At 34.0% G+C, this 20,992-nt stretch overlaps 3 protein-coding genes and 1 long non-coding RNA gene across 6 annotated transcripts; 2 read left to right on the forward strand and 2 right to left on the reverse strand.

Moving 5' to 3' along the window:
* Positions 1-934: 934 nt before the first annotated feature.
* On the forward strand, positions 935-12,384 carry LOC122636336. Of its 2 annotated transcripts, XR_006328910.1 has the most exons (5): positions 935-1,484; positions 9,922-10,048; positions 10,990-11,067; positions 11,134-11,256; positions 11,329-12,384. It is a non-coding gene; the product is annotated as an uncharacterized LOC122636336 (long non-coding RNA). The 2 variants fall into 2 exon arrangements; XR_006328909.1 differs by having other exon boundaries at positions 10,990-11,256.
* A 2,386-nt stretch (positions 12,385-14,770) lies between these two features.
* Positions 14,771-16,850, forward strand: LOC122636331 (THUMP domain-containing protein 3-like). Of its 2 annotated transcripts, none has more exons than XM_043827442.1 (7): positions 14,771-15,045; positions 15,194-15,306; positions 15,390-15,849; positions 15,930-16,108; positions 16,179-16,358; positions 16,435-16,572; positions 16,647-16,850. In XM_043827442.1, exons 1-7 carry the CDS (start codon positions 14,952-14,954, stop codon positions 16,758-16,760), a joined length of 1,278 nt encoding a protein of 425 aa, XP_043683377.1. In that variant the 5' UTR covers positions 14,771-14,951; the 3' UTR covers positions 16,761-16,850. The 2 variants fall into 2 exon arrangements, with proteins under 2 accessions (XP_043683377.1, XP_043683378.1); XM_043827443.1 differs by having other exon boundaries at positions 14,989-15,111.
* LOC122636332 (probable ribosome production factor 1) lies at positions 16,619-18,634 on the reverse strand. The gene is made up of 3 exons (XM_043827444.1): positions 17,567-18,634; positions 17,220-17,484; positions 16,619-17,128 (listed from the first exon to the last, which is right to left on the reverse strand). Exons 1-3 carry the CDS (start codon positions 18,147-18,149, stop codon positions 16,951-16,953), a joined length of 1,026 nt encoding a protein of 341 aa, XP_043683379.1. The 5' UTR covers positions 18,150-18,634; the 3' UTR covers positions 16,619-16,950.
* A 143-nt stretch (positions 18,635-18,777) lies between these two features.
* On the reverse strand, positions 18,778-19,885 carry LOC122636334 (BET1 homolog). Its single transcript, XM_043827447.1, has 4 exons — positions 19,507-19,885; positions 19,286-19,420; positions 19,055-19,221; positions 18,778-18,963 (listed from the first exon to the last, which is right to left on the reverse strand). The coding sequence occupies exons 2-4, from the start codon at positions 19,302-19,304 to the stop codon at positions 18,808-18,810; spliced, it is 342 nt and encodes a 113-aa protein (XP_043683382.1). The 5' UTR covers positions 19,305-19,420; positions 19,507-19,885; the 3' UTR covers positions 18,778-18,807.
* Between the last annotated feature and the right edge of the window lie 1,107 nt (positions 19,886-20,992).

Below are 20,992 nucleotides of genomic sequence, written 5' to 3' on the forward strand. Positions count from 1 at the left end.
ATTATGTATTAGACGCTTATGTGAGATATGTATTATTTTAAAATAAATTTTATGAACTTATCAATGACTATATTAATATTGTTACTACAGAATATATAATTATTTTATAATATAGTTTTTTTACTGTTATTGTAATCACGAAGTCGCCATTTTACTTACGCGAGTATCCACAAAGCTATATACGATCCATCCCATACGTCCGTATGATTGTGTGTCGCTAGGTAAAATGAATGACTGTGATAGTTGAGGAGAGGGGATACTTGACCCATCCAAGAAACTCTTCCGGATTGGTTCGTCGACGTCCGCTGACGTAATAAACTATCGATGGACGGACTGCCTAGACTTACAAGCGACGAGTAGAATTGATCAACGAAAGTCTAAAAAAATGTACCCACCCTCCTTTATCCCCACACGTGTGTAGTATGTGATAACGAATCTAGATGCATTTGTGTAGATAAATGCAAAATGGAATCATTTTTTGCTTTACATCAAATATTCTTCAATCAGTATCAAAGAAATGTAAGTGCGAGTAAAACTTTGTTTCACAAATACTTATTTTTATGATTTTTGATGTTACTTTTCTAATAGATCTCATTTAAGTGAATTACGTTAATGAGTTTAACTTATCTAGAAATAGATGTACATATACAAGATATACAAGCTATCTCATCGCTCTTATTTTTGACTGAAAAATTTGATAATCATTCAAAGGGTAAAACTATAATTATTAAAATTATACAAAATTTTTATTTTCATAGTTTTCATTTTAAACCATAAAAATAGTCGAATTTTTAGTTAAAAATTCACTTATTTATTAGAGTAATACGAAGAACACAAACTAATTTAAAAACATAACATATTAAATATAACAATTTAAATTATATATTGCAAACTAATTGTATTTGAAATTCGTAGTCTGATTCTCTTGCAAAAATCATATTAATCAAATCGGCTAACTCGAATGACATTAAAGAATAAGCTCAACCAAGTCGATGATGTATAAATTAAAAATTGGATTTGAGAATATGATAAAAGAAAAGACCACAAAAAATAAGGAAAATGACAGAAGAAAGAGAGAAAGAGAGGAAGAAAAAGCGAGTAAAAGATTAAGCGAGAGAGATAGAGCGAAAGAGCGAGCGAGCGAGCGAGCGAGCGAGCGAGCAAGAACGCTCTCGCATTCCGTCACGGGCGTTCGTGGCTGACGGATGCGTCGTACTCTTGTCGCGAAAAGAATTTTTATACTTTTTGATAAAATAATCAAATCAACGATTTCGTCGAGGCATAACTCGATAAAACGATTCGCGAACGAGTCGAAACATACGTTTCAGAATCAGTGAGTCAGATCTCCATAGAGGGACTTTCGCGAGAGCAGATTTATCCTTTCTCAGGTTTCCTTCCTTCTCGCAACGTTAGAATCCGGTCCTGCGGGATGCAGCAGGTTGATCGTGGAACATGGAAATTCTTCTTTCTTCGATGTTCTACAGGTATTTCCAATATCTTTGTATTCTCTTGTCGACGTTCAATGTCGTGGCTCTTTGACTTCTGAATAAATTGCAAATTTAATTGGTCTTTCCGAAACAATATTGTTTCAGCACTAATTGCTTGCTAATGGTTTTGCTAATGGTCTTAGATGCGACTAAAACAGAAGCTTGTGTATGCCAATATTGATGATCGAATGTTTATGAAAACGTAATATAACACGAAGTCTGTTAAAAATGTGAAATTGATAAATTTTCTAAGGAATATACATTTAAGTATTTAAATACTTGTATTTAAATACTGTGATAAAACATAGTATCACATAAACATTCTCTGTAGGCGATAAATAATGTCTAAATTTAATTACATTACATTAAAAGATAAGGATTTCATATACACGTGTATTTTTTTATCGATATCAAAATGAGATGATTTAATTAATATCAATATCATTTATTTTCTGATAAATATTTTCTCTTAACTCCTCTTTTTTAAGTTTAACAAAATTTTTTTAATATAGTATATGGTTAATCCATTTTCATAGAACCTTAAAAAATTTCGTTTCTCTTTTTTTTCAGAAATGTTTAATCGTTTCTTTCGTAATCGACTGAGAAATTTAAAATCGATATCGAATAAAATACAATTAAAAGATAATAGAGATTCATTTCGTATGGACCTATGATTTTTGTTCAGTTTTTTTCGTTATGGTCTATTGCCAAGATCCGGTTCAACAAAAAAACACAACTTTCCAATATTTATACGCACGAACGCATTTTGATGGTGTATTTTTTTATCGAATTCTACTTTTCTCATCCCTAAAAAAGAAGATTTCTCTTTTTTTTTTGTTTTCGACAATATTCCAAGGCTTTCTTTCGTATAATCGTTACAATGTAATAATCAACTTTCTTTCCTTTTCATATAACACACTTTCTTGACTTTTGGAGATACGGAAGAAGTAAAAAAATAATGTTATGCTTATAATTAAATCACTACGATAATGAATGTGATAAGAAAGCAAGATACTATTAGCTTTCACGAAAAAAGTTACAGCAACGATTCCATCAATCGTAGGCTCGGTATCTTCCTTTCATTTTCTTATTCTCTTTTGATAAACTCAAAAAATTACACATCGTGTAATTTAATAGAAAATAAGAAATCAAGGCAATATATAAATGATTAGCACGTATCACTTAAAATGTATTTGGCGTATATAACCAACATTGTAGATTATTACATCGATCGACGAGTTGATTAACGTGAATCGCCTAATGGGTCCTTTATCTCTTTTCTCTTCGTTTTCGATTCAAACGACGATCGATGATATTGACTACCTGATGAACCGACAAATGCGGTTTGCTTTAAATCCATCGGATGAATGTAGATGTTACAGAGATGTTCTTTAAAGTACAATAACGCACTGATATTCATAGTATAGATGGTTAGTTAATAGAACACGTTCTAAAATTTCGTAAACCTTTCACAACGAAGTTATTCGAATAATTACTCGGTAGAGTAATTATTAAATAATAGCACAAAATTACTAATTGCTACTGCTATTGCTACTGCTATTGTTGTTGAGACCTTTAAGCTCAAAGCTCAGCAGAAAGCCTCGAAATTTTTCAACGACGTACAATCGCTGAAATTTCAATCCTATCGATTCGGTTGAAAAGCTTCCTTTTCCAGCACCTTTTTTTATCGACACCTGGATCATATTGTTCTCCCTTTACGTTACGCGAACACACGTTCATTCAACGAAAGAAAGTACTGCTTCGAATCCCTTCCTCGAAAAATTTTCGACCCCGTCACCCCCTTTTTTACTCGGCGGGGAAGATATCGACATTGAGAGAGAAAAAGGAAAAAGGAAAAAAACGGGGAAGGGTCGAAAAGTGTGCGAATCATCCGTTTAAAAAAAAGTTCGAATTAAAAACGTTAGGAAAGGTCGAAGCACAAATTCAACGATAAGTTGAAAGGTTTTGTGATTGTTGGAGCAGCAAGATGGTTCCTCGCCGAAAAAAGGACGCATTACTATTGCTTATCCCTATCCTAACCTACTGTTGCTATGACAACGGAATGGCGTGGCCAATCCCACCCTTTGGATTGGGGGAGTCCTTCGAAGACCTCGAGGAAACTCGTTTCTATCTGACGGAGAAAAAATACAGTTAACAGCGTCTTCTCCCTCTTCTCTCTTTCTCTTTTTCTCTCTCTCACTCATCTTGTAAAGCTCGTACAAAAAGAAATAATCGAACGTTAAAGTTTGACGATTACAGGACAATCCTGATCTGTTATCAGTTTTCTTGGAAATAAGAGAAGGAATATGTACACCTTTCTGGGAAAGAGATTTTAATCGTTTTAATTTTATATGATTATCACGGAGAAAATTCCTTCGTTTTTCAATAACTTTCTTTCCGGAGATCTTCGCGAGAAGTCTAAAAAAAAAGAAGGAACGAAAGAAAAGGGTTGAGCGTTCTCCATTGGCCGGAATCCTTTTGCCTTGGCGATGCTTGGCTGCACTACGTTTATTGCCATGCGGAGAAAGACCGGCTTCTCGGTATTACATCGTTTCTAAGTGCATTTGCAACCGCTCTCCGTTCTTGCTTTTAGCGCTTGGTGCACCTTGGCGAAGGAGAGATGCTGTTCGACGAACGGAACTCTCGATCGTTTATCCTATAATAATATCGCGCGACGGCATTAAAATCAAAGGTGTGGCGACCTCCGTTGAAAGATAAAACTTTCCTTTCCGCAGAATCACGATACTTAAAGGTTTTCTCTCCTTCGTTAAAAGAAGAAAATTATTGGTATTCGGCCATTTCCTTTTTTGCCATATCCTGCTTTTATTGCATCTTTCACTATTGTTCGCGCAACACCAAGGAATTTATTAGCGAACCAACGATAAAATGCTTTTCGCTGAATTTCTCCTTCACCGGACGTCGTCCTAATGTCATTTCAAATGCGAAATGTACCTGTGATAATTACACGACACGATAAAGTCTGTGAATTCTATGAAAAAGGAATGAAAAAGAGGGTCATTAAAATCTATCGTCTTGGTAACCATGAAACAGTGCCTTATATATCGTCAAATGATAAACAATTATCCCCATCATGGAAAATCCTTTCGAAAGAAGAAACTCAAAATGTGCTTATAAAACTTATCGTCGCATTGCATTTAGAAGGAACGAAAGGTGATCGTCCAATCGAGAATCAATTAGCTATTAGACATTCATAGAATATCTATTGATAAATGAAATTACACAATTCCAATTAATTATCTTCGATGACACGAATTATCATGTACATTATCGAAGACTCTATCCAGGAGAAAGGTAATTATCGAACGTATTCGTTTAAATTCTTTAGAGAGCAAAGTTAACAACCTCATTGGTATTGCTTTTATCTATATCGTTTCACATTTTTTACTTCTTTCCAATCTTGGAACAACGAAGAAAGAAATAGAGAGAAAAAGGGAAAGAAAAAATCGTCCAGAATGATCCAGATTCGTTTCACGAGCTTCTTTATAGTTGATCGGTGTATTCAGCGAACTACAACTTCTATTGGCTATCATGACTCGACGGTGTTATGCCGGTCATTTCAAAACTTTCCACCTGTACAACCACAATTCCCTCGACCAATCGATTTTTCGTTCTCCTTCGGACGAAGAAACGATGCTACGGGACGTTTCAAAGTATTCTTTCGACGTTTTAACCAATCGAACCAAGGACACTTATACGAAGAGATACGCTCTTTGAGACATATCAAATTCCTCATTGTTAAGCGTTACTCAAAGATCCATTTTTCTCACAGCAAAGATCGCAATTATTTTTCTCATTTTCCGCTCATAATTGGATCACGTCGTCCTCGATATAATAGACACAAATCACTGAAGCGGATTTTACAATAGACATTGTCTCTAATATCTAAATCGAAGATTTTTTGAAAGACTCGAACGATCACTATATCGTTGGACTATTTCACAAAATCCGTTCCATGACTCGACGAGCGGCTAGCACCATTCCCTTACGCAAGACGTCCGTGAAGTTTTCATCAAACCCACAAGATTTTTTTGAGGAAACCGATCGAACGTTTCAGGCTACTTCCTTCGTGAGAGTCTCACGATCGAAGTATTCGATTTCTTACAACGTTCCTCGCTGATCTCCACGAATCCAATCCAATCCTCTTCTCCTTCCCTTCTCTTCCTTCCTCCTCTTTCTCTTCTCCCCTTTCCAGTGGTATCTCCGTTGGATGGAAGATTTTTTCTCAAGGATAATAGAACCCGTCCTCTCGTTTTCTGCCGCATCACCGTGTATAACCACGCTGCTTCATAGTCCCTCGTAACAGCGCTTTAATGCTCTACGGCCCTAACGCTGGGCCCTACAGGCTCCTCCATCTGCCACCCCTTTTTATTCTTTCTTTAGACTCACCTCGTGTCGGTCCTGATGGTACGATTCTTCTAACCGATCTCGTAATAAGGTCAACGAACGATCCTACTAAAATTACCAAGATAGATTTCCCTTACTAGAGAAACGAAGTTTTAATAACGAACTGATCGGTAATCAACCCAAGTAGAAAAACCCGCGTCTCGTGTTTCAACTTGAGTAGATCACCCGTTTGATTCTGATTAATTGAAATAAAAGTAAAATATTTCGGGCGAATTAACAGAATCGCAAAAAAATTGATATCTTTCGCGTTATCAAGAGGTTAAATGTAGCGTATATTAATGATATGTAAGATTTTCTGTTAGGATATTCGAGTTTGTTCGATCGACGAGACACTTTTTACGTAAGAGCGCCGCTAGCAACAAAGATCGTTCACCAGGATGACGAATCGCCGTATCCGATTACGTCGACGCCAAGTTTCACGGTTTTTTGATAAGAATAGTTGGTAATAATTTGAAATCAATCTGACAGACTGAATCCAGTCTGCTTTCATATTTGTCTCTCACGATTTTTAAGCGTACTACCACCGGTTTTTTATTAATAGAATTTCGTGGAGAGTTTGAGATACGACGAAACGTACCTACTCGAAATACATTGCAGCTGCGCAAACAACATCAGGTGAAACCATCATCGAGAGATAGAGAGGAAGAGAGAGCGCAGAATTTTTTTTTAATCACACACAAGCAAAAGATAGTATAAATCTTTTTCTTTACAGGAGTGGATTTTAAAAGCCATTAGGAATGGAAGTGCCAAAGAGAAAAAAAAACGACTCTAAGCGAGATGTAAGAGTTAGTAACGAAACTCGCTAACACCGCAACTTTTTTTTACAATCGTCCGTGCGAGACTTAACGGATCAAAGTCTGCCTTCTATAGGGTGAACTCGATTATCTTTGATTATTTAAAGATCTGATAAACTCGAAAATTAAAAAGATATCTACGTATCGGATTTACGTATTATTTAGAAATTTCAGTAGAAATAATTACCGATTAAATTAGTTTGATCTTTTCTCTCTCAATAATCGAGTAGATTAATCGACACGAGGCAGAAAATTGGACCACCCTGTAGATCTCCGCTCGAGTACGCAACAGCTGCTTAAGAATTCTCCAGCGAGCATGATTTGCGTCCAGGGCCGTGCAATTTCAAGTTCAAACGCTCGTCTCTCTTTCTCTCTCTCTCTCTCGTTTTCTTCTCTCTCTTTCTCCCTTATATCTTTTCCTGACTCTTCTACGTATTTCTTGTCTCCTCTCTTACCTTCGCTCGTAGCATGCGAGCACCGGTGTTAGCAATTAAGGGCATTCGATAATGATGAAACTGCATGGAATCAAGAAGTCTTAGTCGCTTGAAAGATGAAATCTGTCATTGTCAGTCGTTCATCATATAATTCGCACGATCTAAAGAGTAAAATACGATCCTGGAAAGTGTTTCGAATCTTTTCTAACGTCAGTCTAATAACATTAACGACGTAAGAGCTCGAGAGACACAAAGTGGAGACCGTCGTTTCGTTAAAGTCCATGATATTAGCTCGTTAGGCTACTTTTTGTGATACAATATACAGTTGTATGATACCGAAAGCAAAAAAATATAATATTAGCGATACGTCTGTGTCTCTCTTTCTCTCTCTCTACTTGAAGGATAAATTTTCGAATAATTCAGATAAATATCGATGCGAGAGGATAAAATGAGAGGGAAAGATAAATTTTTCAATCGAAAGTCGAAAGACTTATTAGAAACTGAATGTATTTGTTGAAGGATTCCAATTCGATCAAAGTTTGAATCGTCGTTGATGCTTTTAGGTAGGACGGCTGCGCCTGGAGCACCTCGCCTGGATTTTTACCCTCTCTTTTTACCTCTCCCATTTTTCTCCCCTTTCATCTCTACTTCACACACAGGGTAGTAGCACGTGCTCTATTCTCAGCTTCGCCGGCAGTCGATACGCTGGATTTTCGAGGGTAAAAAAGCAACGTACCGCCGCGGGGACGAATCTAAAAAGCGGGACACACATGGGATTACGCGAGGCGAAAACGAACGGGATAGGGTGCATTTTGTTCCCTTTCTCTTGTCCTAGAAAACGCGAACTCGAACGTGAAACCGTGAACGTGCCAAAAACGAGGTCTATCCGTCTATCACGTCTTTCGTTTCGTCGCGTTATACGAGTAGATCTATCTCTATCCAAGAAGCAACAGGTGTAAGACGACGAGTCTCTTGGTAAAGAATACAGTGAAATACGGAGTAAGAAGATTGGAGGAAGAAGCAACAAAAACTATTTAGAACGAACGGAGAAAAATTATTTCAATTAAAAGTAAAGTATGAAAAAGAATGGTAGACACGATTTCTTCTCTTTTTCGATGCGCAACGAGCACTCGAGCATGAAGCGAGAACACCTTTGCATCGAACCGTAATCCGCAAGAGATTAATAATGCTTTCTTATAAACTAAAGCTTAACTTTTCAATCGTTTCGGTAAAAAATCGATACTCAGCGTTTGCTTATTCGACTAAAAAGAAAGTAACGCTTTAGAAGAAAGAGAGGAACGGAGAAAGAGAGAAGGGTGATGGATTATAATGGCCGTGTTGCATAACGTGTCGTTGACCACGCGGTTGGATTACTCACGTCTGTTCCTTCGATGACCTTGGATCACAATCGGCCGTTTAACTGGACACGGCTAGAACGTGCCCTTTCGAGGCTGCCCACTGTACCTACCAAGCAGTCCTGGTCCGACGCGATCATCGGCCTGTGGAGGATTATGGGAGGGCAATGCACCTCTCTTCTCTCGACTCCTCCTTCTTCTCCTTCTCCTTTTCCTTCTTCAGGACGATTCCGTACTCTCGATCCTTCTCGCAAATCGATGCTCCGTCGATAACTCCACGAGTCTTACGTTGATTCATCTTCTTTTTTACTTTCTTCTCTTTCGTAACTACGTATGTATGTGCTTGGCTTGAATTTCTTCATATATCTGCGATACAACGTGCGAAGTTAAAACGTGAACCGTTGCGAAATAAATTCGACGACATCTACGTACGAACGATGCGATAGGACGGAATAGAACTGGCTCAATGAGACGCGTAACAACGATCTTCCACGGATTGTAAATAATAGTTTCATTCAAAAGTGTATTATGTATTTCTTATCTACGTTATATATCCTAGGTATGTTGTCTTTTTTTTGTATCGTTCTGCCTAAGTTCGTAACTCGCGTACTACAGAGAAATAACAACTTTTTTTCTCCTTAGAAGAAATGCTATACGTGTATAAAAATAAACATCCAACGTATCTCGTAGCCGTATCGTCTATCTCTTTGTATATATCATAAATATGAAAAATCGATGTTGTAATGACGAAATATTTACATATTATTTTACGTATCAATTATAGTATTTTTTAACGTTATTGTCGTGCATTGATTAGCCATTTTAATATCATCGAGCAGACAAAGAATCTGTGCTTGTGCCATACACATTTGCTTTTCCATTCGAATCGATCGAGCGACAGAAATGCATTCGCATAACGAGCTTAATCTAGTCGGCGAGGATCGTCTCGAAGATTTTGCATAATGTATATGCTCTTACCTTATCTTCGTGAACCGACGCTAATTAACAAAATGAATTACGGTTCGGTAGATTCTAATTCTGGTATTTTCCACCGTCAAAATTTTATGAGACATCCAAATCGATAATTCATTTAAAATTATTTTTACTATAAAAATGAAATAATTGCATTATAAAAATGATACGTAACGAATAAAGCAAAAATAACTACTAATATGTATGTAGAGCCACGAAACTGCGCAAACTGATTTAGTTACTCGAGCACGAGCTAGAGTCGCAGAACTATAAAAAAGAAATAAAACTTTTTCTAACAGTAAGGATATTAGTTTTTTGTTTTACTACGCATGGAATGGAAAAAGATATGCTAAGAAGCTGACAATGAGATCTTAAGTCCGGAAATACTCACATATACGATAGAAGCGGAAATGCGACAGGTGACGCGCGCCTAATCGAATCAATCTTCTTCCAGGAAGGTTCTATCTCGCTGTGCAGAGGAGTGACATCGACTAATTAATAAAATAAATCAACGGATGAAGGTGCAATGACCCCCAGTGCATCGAGGAAAGACGAAAAGGTAGAGAGGGTGAATTCGAAGGGTGAGTTTAGGAGAGGAGGAGGAACGTCGGACGTTGCTTCGCTGTCGGATCATTGTCAAATTACAAAGATCAAGAATATCTAATGGACGCGCCATATCGCTTTCCCCCACCGTATAGTTTCCCCTTAACCTCCTCCATTACGACGAGCCACCACCACCACCACCACCACCACCACCACCACCACCACCACCATCACCATCACCATCACCACCATGATGCTACGTGGAAAGGACGATATCCAGGCGGCGTGCGCTGATGGCGTCAGCGTCGTCTTGGCACGACGCCGACGCATCGCGCAGAATCGCAACCCTCTTCTCTCGAACGCGAAGCAACCCCTACTTGATATCCACCTGCAATCCTTCCGTGGACCTCCGAAGTTACGTCATTCGAGTTTCGGACTCCGAGGGCGATGGTAGCCCTTCGCTTCCGATCCCATTTCCGTTTTCGAGAGAGAGTCTTCTCTCATATCGTCATTCCAGTGAGTCTTGCTTTATCCTCAGCCTAACCTCGGCTATTCCGTTTCTCAGGACTCGCTTCCTTCTCCAAAGCCTTTTTCTAATTCTATCCTTCTCTTTGATCATCAGTGTTCTTCGATGAAGTATACTACGTTTAAATTATTCGAAGAAAGGTTTGCGTCTGTAATTCACAATTCTCGAGATGCGAAGATTTCGTTCTCGTTCATCCTTTGCTTTAACGTCTTCACCTAGATTTGTCTCTTCGTGTGTGAACAACGTACGTACATCTTTACATTCTATTTTCTCTATCAAATCAATTTCTTCTGTACTAATAACAGTTATTTACGTAGGATTCTTCGCATCTCCCATCACAAATTAATTCTCTCCACATGTTCGTCTTTAACAGCTGGCTATTCTAGTTGAAAATGTCACTTTCTTATTCACTTTTTATTATTAATATACTAATTCTCAATATTATTCTTCTAGATTGGAAAACTATGTATCAATGTACATACTACTTACATATCAGTTCAATCAGTGATGTAACGATTTTCTCCATCGGAGGTATGTATGCTGGATGTTGGAAATGATCGAGAAGTAAACAATCGATATGTACTTTGAACGTTCAAGTTAAATATTCGACTTACTATGGATGACGTCTAAAAAGATTACAATCGAGAAGCTAATCCTTCTCTTACAAACTCCTGCTTTCCCGCCTTAATGACATCGAAACTTTTCAAGGATAAATCAAAGGTATGAAATTTTCTTTAAATTGATAATCTTAAAAAGACTTATTAATTAATAATGATATTTTTCTATTGCAAGTGCTGGGATCATCTTTATCTATTCTTCTTCTATGAAAATGCTCTTTATGCTTTTGATTGTTGCTCAGAAAGCCTTGAAAACAATACTGGCTTTCGGGCAATAATCATAATCACGGAAGAGCAAAGATTCGTCCTCTCGATCAACGTCTGACTGTCATTTAAATCGTCGTTAAACCTGCGAAAGGAACATCGTCCTCATTTGCCTGTCATAAACTCAGCAAAAGCAGATGTATGACTTCTTTCTTGCGAACAATATAATATAAACATCGAGATTTATTATAAGTTATTTGTTAAATGTACTGTGTCTGTGTGTATATGAACCCTGGCATTATCACTGTTTTACTGGCATTATCATTGTTTCTAAAATGTATATATAATATGGACAAGTATCGATTATATTAACAAGGTTAATTATATAATAATCCTATTAAATTCTAAGTTATACAATTGTTTAAATTCATCGATTTTCATCTCAAAGGGCTCGATTATTATCTACGAATGAAAATATGTACATTTTTTATGTTTGTAATAAGTATCACGAATCTTTTATACATAAGTTAGAAAAATTATTATCGTAATACAAATAAATCCCTTACATAGACCAGTATGATGGTCATAATAATTTTCCTATGCCTGTGACTGATAATATGTATCGAAAACTATAAATATTTCTGAAATAAACATTTTATAATAACACATTTAATCATAAACTTCTACATTTCGTTGAAATCCTTTCCTAGAAAGTGCAAATTTTACAAAATGCAATGTATATAGAGAATTTGTACATTGATTTATAAAAAATCGAATATACTAGTAGCACAGGAATATTGAATCGTCGATAGATTTCAACCTACTTGAATCGAGGTCAATATTTACTCATCTAGATATCTAAATACCATTTACTTGAACAAATTATTGTCTATCTCGAGCACGTTACTAGCGAACGTAGAATATTCCTATTTCCTGTGCCAAGGATAACGTGCCAACAATCTGAAAGAAGTCCAAGGCGCTGTTCAAATTGTCTTTTGCATTATACAGATTGAAATAGTATATGTTGCACTTCAACAGGTGTCAAATATTGAATTTATTCAAACTCGAACTATTTCGAGAAGATTTTCTCATCATTTTTCTTATCGAATAGGTTTTGAATTACTGGAGAAAATAGTGCAACTTTTCTCGGTAGTACGGAATCATTTTTGATGATGTTAATCCATCGAGTCATAGATTTCTTCTATGTTATAGATTATTTGAAAAGAGGATAATAGTTTATATAATTTTTAATCCCGATATTAATTTATTATATATATATATATATATATATATATATATATATACAGAGAGAGAGAGAGAGAGAGAGAGAGAGAGAGAGAGAGAGAGAGAGAGAGAGAAAGGGAGAAAAGATCAATGAACTGTTTGATCTTCTACGTTTGGATAGCGTCTTTGAAACGATATCGAAAGCCAATACAACAGTGCCTTCGCTATTCAAAGTCGAATAGCTTTCCAGCTTTAATTACGCTCCAGGCTCGTCGAACATACTTTTGAAACGAGGAAATTCTTTATATAACTCGAAATCGTTATCAATCTTACGATAGTTTTTCGATACGAAAGGATAATTCCTATTAAAACTCGATTAACCTCCCGTATTTTTCTATCCTCCTCGATCGTTCTTGCGAAGCAAGAATCAGACATACGTCATATCGAGAAGTTTCTTCTATCGGTAGGCCATTAATATCGCGGTGCGTAACGTCAGTGCCGGCGCGCCTCGACGTATGTTTTTCGAGAACTGCCAAAAGTCGAGACAACAAGGGTTGGCAGACGAGGAATGGGTCGGTTTGCGAGAAGGTGCGAGCGAATCTACTCCGATTCGCGAAAGATCAACGGAGTGGCCGATAGAAGAGGAGGGTGAGGAGAGAAAAAGAGAGAGGGAGGAGAACAACAGTATCGTCGGGCAACAGTGCATTATTTAAATTTTAAAAGCGTTTCAAAGTTTTCCCTTAATTTTGCCGTCTAGTTAACCGATGCCCGTTCTACACCTGCATAGGTAAATCGTGGCTGAGGGTGAGAGGAAAAGAGGGGAGATGCCGACGCGGAGATGGAAGCAGGTTGACAGATTGACGTTTGGTCGCGCCCGTTCAGCTCCTGCTGATGAATATTTTAGGTTTCTAGCTTCGCCTGTCAGTCGTCGGTGAAACAGAGAACGAGAAAGAGAGATAGATGGATAGATAGGTAGATATCTGGAAAGAGAGATAGAAAGAGAGGGAAAGAGAAGGCGAAAAGGATAAAACAAATGTGAGTGAGAAGATAGGACGCGCAATATGGGGAGGAAAAGAGAGGATTCTATGTATAGAGACGGTGCCCCGACGAACTTTCGACCCGAAATGACCCGAGAAAGATGCAGACGCTTCCACGACTATCACTCCTCCTCCCCCTTTACCCTGTCCTGTCTCACCTTTACCATTCGTAATGATCGCCCCTAATCCTGGCTATCAATCGATTGTACTATGAATATCAAGAAATTACATATTTACATACGTAAGGAAGATACATATAAGGTAGATACACGTATATGTATCTTCCCACCTATTTTCATTTCTACGTATCTGCGGAAATAAAATAAAAAAAAAAAAAACTCTTGCGAATATTCTATTTGTTTGAGCACGATGATAATTCTTAAAATACATAAGCTTTATTCATTTTTAATTCCTTCGTTCATTTTGTAATTATACACTTTTCTTAAGAAATTTACGTAACGTATATTTACCTTATCTAACGTAAAGATATATTGAAATATTCTATCTACGATTGTGAAAGTTGAATAAAATGACGGTAAATTCGATGACAGTGTCGGAAGTGGAGAGTAGTTAAATCACAGGCGTAATGCACACACAACAGATGAAACTGACACCTACCGTGGACATCCATTGTCCATCATTGAATATTCATGGACCGTGAAAAGGGGTTGTCGAACGGGGGTCAGATTCTTGAAGTGTATGTTACGTGTCGAAACTGACCGATAAATCTTTTATTTAAAACAATGACATTCGCGCACACGTCATCGAATTCGAAATATTACTCTTTCTATTTTTGCTGTTAACATCTTTTTGATATCTACGAATATTTTCGAATATTTCATTGATAGCTGTTATAAAATGATTAAAGATCGATCAGGATGTCGTTGACCTCGTATATTCAACGGTTACGCCACCGACGTATTTTTTAATAATAGACTAAATTAATTAAAACATCGCGAAAAGCTCTACGTTAATTGACAGAATGCAGAAATAGATAGCGCGGTGCAAAGCGGATGGTATTTATTAGGCGCAATCGTGAAAGTTCAAAATATTTCCAAATAGGATTCCTCAAACATCGAAAATTTTATTTCAAACGTTTATATATCATTTTGATATGTTTAACGAAACGTCACGGTATCGACTATTTAGAGTGTATTATTTCTAATTTTATTGCATTCGATTTCAAATCTTATGATTCCCATCGCGTATTGTACAGGATCACATGACTTTTTGTCACGTGAGATGTGTCACGTGTTAAATGTATGTAGTTATGTGGGATGTGCAGCAGATAACCTAATTTATACTTTTGTATATATTAATATAAAAAAAAAAGATGGATAACGCTGAGAATTCCAGTTTATACGGTCTTTTTCAAGAATCGTTAACAGACGATAATCTTTTTATGATTGGAACAAGCGTAGATACAGGTGAAATAATAATATAAATTATCTAATTACGTGGTAATGATCATAACCTACGATAAGTACATACGGGTAAAACAATGCCTATGTGTGTATATATATATATATATATATATATATATATATATATATATATACATATATTTATGTACAGGTTTTGAATGGGAAGCAATCGATGAATGTAGAGAGAAAATAAATAAACGTCTTCACGTTGTTAAAGAACGTGGAAACATTTATTTCAATGTCCCTTGGGATCAATTTGTTAAGGTAATTGTTCACTGATGCATTATGTATTTTTATTTAAAACTATCAAGCTCTTATTTGAACATTATTTTCAATATACATTCTAGGTACAAGAAATGAGATCTATAGATAACATATTTATAGTTGGAAGCATACTTAAACTTATGTTTGATGGAATCAATAAAGAAGCCGATTTAAAATTATGTACAAATGTTGTACATAATAATGTGAAGTTGGAAAAGGCATTAAATGCTTGGAAAAGCATTACTCAATTCCCAGGAAAAGTCTATCCAACTATTAATGAATATGAAGAGGCACTAAAACATGATAAAATTTTTGATAACTTAAAATCTACCAGTTCTAAAATCAGAAAAAGAGGACAGAATCCGGCTGATGCAGAAATTAATGATGTTTTAAGATATAGAGTAACTTGTGAAAGAATTGGTACACATAGCTTTGAATCTCCTGAAGCTGCTAGAATTATAGGAGGAGAATTACAAGATAAATATCATTGGCTAGTTGATTTATCTACATATCACTTGGAAATAATCTGTAAAATAATTAAAAGTAAACTTTATTTTATCATTAAACTTGTCCAATTCTATGATACATTTAGATCTTAAGTTATTTTTTTTGTTTGTAATTAGATGAAATAGTGACACAACTACGTATTACACATGAATCTAAACATCATAGAAATATTATGCATTTTGGACCAACTACACTAAGAGCTACCATATGTTACAACTTATTAAGATTGGCACGTCCAAATCCAGGGGATATCATAATTGATCCTATGTGTGGAAGTGGTTCTATTCCTATTGAAGTATGTTAATTTTAAGCAAAATTAAATACCATATATATTTATCATTTTACAAAATTAATATAATTTTTAGGGAGGATTAGCCTATGAAAATTCATACATGTTATGTGGAGATAATCATACAAAGGCTGTGCTAAGATCAAAATCTAATATAAATATCTCCTGTCTTAAATCTAAAGTCGATTTAACACAGTGGAGTGTTTCTTATTTACCACTTTTAAATTCTTCTATTGATATTGTTGTAACTGATATGGTATCTATAAATATTATTTTTTTTCTACATTATTACGTATAATGAAATTCAGAAATATACTAAACGCATTTTGTAGCCTTTTGGGAAACGCAGTGGTAAAATATCAGACAATAGAGTGCTTTATAAAGAGTTCTTACTGCAGTTAGGCCGAGTTGTAAAACCTATTACTGGTCGATTAGTATTGCTAACGTATGATAGACGTAGTTTTCATCTAGTAAGTCTTAAGCATATAAAAATAATACTTTCAATTAATCACTGTGTAAATTAAATGTTCCTTATATTTTATAGGCATTACAAAGAGCTGGTAACTTATTCAGAGTAACAAAAATGTTAGGTGTTAATGTAGGAGGACTACATGCTGCTGTATATGTATTAAAACGAACAAAAATAGAATATAAGTAATTAAAAAGACATACGAGTAACGAACATACGATTACAAAACAATAAAACTAATTAATTTTTTAAACAATTAAATTTTTGTTTAAAAATCTATTGGAGTTCAATGTTTTTTTTATATAAATCACTAAAAATAATTTTCTATATTTTTTTATACTGTTAAATTATATAAGTAAAAAAGATAATACCAATAAATCTATAAGAAAAATTTTCTTCTGCTGGTTTCCATCTCGTGTCGTCGCCCTTGAATAAGCCATTCATAATCTCCATATTTACTATCAAATGTACCATGTTGTAATGATTTTAATTTTAAAGTAAATCGTGGACCTAACTCTCTTAATCTTGGTTTACCTGTTTTCAAATTAAATTCATACCTGTTGAAGCAAATGTTTATTTAATTTTAAACATACAATATACTTTTTTTTGTATTTCTCTTTAGCTATATATGGTATCTTGATAAATTACCTATGATGTCTAAAAAATATATAATCTCTTTGATTATGAAAAGTTACAACTCTTCTACCCTTAAACTCGGGCTCATAATGAAATAATGCACCTAACATCCTTCCTATAGTATATCCCAAACGAGTTGTAAAATTAGTTAATATAACCTCCGGTCTATGCTCTGTAATTTCTTTATGATTACGTCTTAATTCAGGTGTGATTTTAACATTACTCAATTTAAAGTACGCTGTTGGTCCATCAGGCAAATGAATTATTAACATTCCATCTAAAATCATAAAAAAAATCAATGATTATCTGTGTAAAAATCTACTTTTTTTATAATTGTAATTTTAATAAAAAAAAAATACTTGGTACACAGCGATCTTCATTGATTATAATTAGATCTGTAAAATTTCTAGTAATAGCACTTTTAACCATTTTTTTAACACCAGAACGATTCCTATATAAAGATATAGAATTAGGTATCATTCTTGTAAGTTCTCTACCAAAAATTCTAGTCTTCCTTGTTGGATTATCAGAATATGTTATCAAAACCTTAGGCTCATATTCTTTTCTGTAATATGCAGCAAACTCATCATGCTCCAAATCAATTTTAACTTCTTCATTTTCTTCATCATCCAAATCACCAACTATTGCAGTTTCATCTTTTTCTCTTAAACTTTCTATTGTATGTGGTACTTGCTTTGGAGCACCTTCTTGTATTCTATTCTTTTTTGCTTCCTTTTTAGCTTTTGCTTTTTGTTTTAACAATTGCTTACATTTTTCGTACCTAACAGCTTTACATTTAATATGATTGAAATTACTTTCAGATGGCAACATAACCTCTGCAGATTGACTCGTTGATGTACTTGAATTATTCTCTTCCACTGCATTTTCTTTCTTCTTTTTGGGACGACTTAGAGGATTTTTCTTCAAATTTTTAATCTTCATTTTGTATTTCTTTATTCAATTCGTAAATAAAATAAATATTTCAATACTCCCTGTGAAACACGTGCCACGCACGTACATATATCTAATTTAACCTAACTACTATTTGACACACTACAAACTAAGTACATATATATTTTTTCATAGCACCTCAGTATGGTAACGGTTGAATGATCTAATTATACTTAGAATTATTCAATATCATTTAAAGAAATGTCGTAAATATCAATTTGTAAAAAGATACGACCATAAAACAAAACTTTCTCTAAAGGGATATTTCGGCAGGAATAGATTTTCTGATACTTGATTGGTTGAATCAATCATTTGAAAATTAAATTTGATTGGTTGATTTTCAAGAGCTTCGATTAATCGAACCGCGATTAATCGATTGTGAGTTGCAATACACAAAGCTTATCTTAAGAAATTCTTTCATATAAGTATTTAATTAGATCCTTTTAAGAAACAAGTATAAACATTGTCTTATACAAAATAATATTGAAACTTTTCATACACGAAATATTCATTAGAATAACTAACAGTTAAATTGAAAAAAGTTATCATTGTCGATAGATATATTTTCATTTTACTGAAGTATTATCAAATTAATCAAAATTAATGATATATATCATTGTCAATGATATAAGTGCAGTTTGAAGTTTAATCATTTAAATTTTAAGACTATCCATAATACAAAAAATACTGCTATAGAAAAAAGAAATAAATATAGAATATAATAATTATGACCAGCTTTAGCTAATCGTAAAACACGTCCAACAGATGCACCTAATGATCCACTAGTTCTTTCAAAATCATCATCCTAAAATAATACAAATTATAATCGTATATTTAAAAAAAGATGTTACTTCAGTAGCATAAAATAATAATAAATATCTCATGTAGTTACAAACCATTCCACGTAAGACTTTCTCTTGATATTTCACTTCGGTTCCTATATCAATTGATAATGATTTAAGAGCATTAATTTTAGTACTTAATTCCTCTGTCATCTTTTCATTTTCATCTTCGAAAGCATTGTGACTAGATGTTGTCGGCAACGGCTCATAGTTATAACCTCCTTTAAGGATGATCAAGTTAAAATAAAATAATATTTGTATATTTGCGTATTTAGCTTTACTCACCCGAATGGGATCTTCTCATTTTATTCGCTATTTTGAAGCTTTAAAAATAATATATTTAATTGTGGAACTATTTAATTATTTTATAGGTTTATAACACAAATATTGTTGATATAAGATACAACATCAATGTAAAAACTGCAAAAATAATAATTGCTAATAAATATTCAATAATAATCAACAATTAATTTAGTACAATATATATTAAACCATCATCTACCTACATCTATAAATTAATAATTACTATTTTAGAATTACTATGATACAATCAACTCAGAAGGTTATGTGTCATTATTCTACTCATAATTTAATATTTATCTCATTTCCTAATGAAATCTGAACCAATGAAAACAAACGTCATTAAAAAACAACTAGTCCATACATAATTAACAAATAATATAAATATCAGCAAGATTAGATCAAATTTCGCGTCATTGAACACGTTGGCACTTTTGGACAAATGTACAATTTACTAATAAAATCTAAAGAAATGATAACAAACGTCATTAAAAAGTAACTTGAACGTACATAATCAACAAATAATAAAATGTTAGTAAGTTAGATCAAATTTCGCGTCATTGAACACGTTGGCACTTTTGGGCAGATTTACAATTCATTATAGTTGAGTAGTCTCGTTTTCAGCGAGTATAAAATAGAAATATTAACATAAATAAAAGATTCTCTACATGACTTTCTTTTCAAATTATGATATGAAATATTATCTTGGCTTATATAATATTAATATTTATCTACAATCAGATTTTGAGCGCAGTTAAAAATGTCCAAAAGCTAATCATAGAAATCGAACTGAATCAATAGTACCACCTTAAGAAAACTTCTGGGAAGTTTGATTTCAAAGATGATAATTTATGCAAGGATCTCTTTTAGAATTTATTAGAAAATTTTTATTTTTATGCATGAACTATTCTAGAAAAAAAGAAAAAGAAAAAAAAAATTTATGACACCATTTTTTTCGAGGAACTAATATGTACAATTTATACAATACAGGTATATAATGTCAAAACAAATATAATAATAAATATATTAAGTAATAAAATAATCTATCTATATCTCCACTGAGATACAAAAAAGAGAAAATTTGAAAAATGGAAAAGATCATCATAGAACGTAATAAATTTTAATTAAATTTAAAATACAGCCATTAGCTCGACAGTACTTGCATTAATTGAATTAGTTACATATTGCAAGTAATATCGATTACCAGGTCTCACCACTTGGAGGTTGCTGTATATGGAGACCCGCGGGCTATGACTCTATTGTTAATGCCAAATAGTTCAAAATCAATTATATAGAATCATTATTATTACACATTCAATAATAATTATTATAATTTGGAAAAAACAAAATCGCGAAACGAATCAAAATTTTTGTTCAATCAATTAAGATCAGACGAAAATTTATGAATCCGTTTAATATCGACCTACCTACCCGATAAACGCGAGGAAATATGATGAAAATGAAAATAAAACGCATTACTAATTACATTAGCACATACCCTATAAACATTACAATACATAATAGAATACATATAATAGTTTTATATAATGAAAGTCAGTCTCCTGTGAACATAAAAAAACATTTGAACCTTTTTATAATTAAATAAGAAGCAATAAAAATAACATGCGAGATTTATGCAATAAATCAGCAATCACCTGTAAATATAAATATTTCATAATTAAACAAAAAGCA

The sequence above is a fragment of the Vespula pensylvanica genome, chromosome 21 (assembly GCF_014466175.1).
Source record: "Vespula pensylvanica isolate Volc-1 chromosome 21, ASM1446617v1, whole genome shotgun sequence".
Classification (NCBI taxonomy): domain Eukaryota; kingdom Metazoa; phylum Arthropoda; class Insecta; order Hymenoptera; family Vespidae; genus Vespula; species Vespula pensylvanica.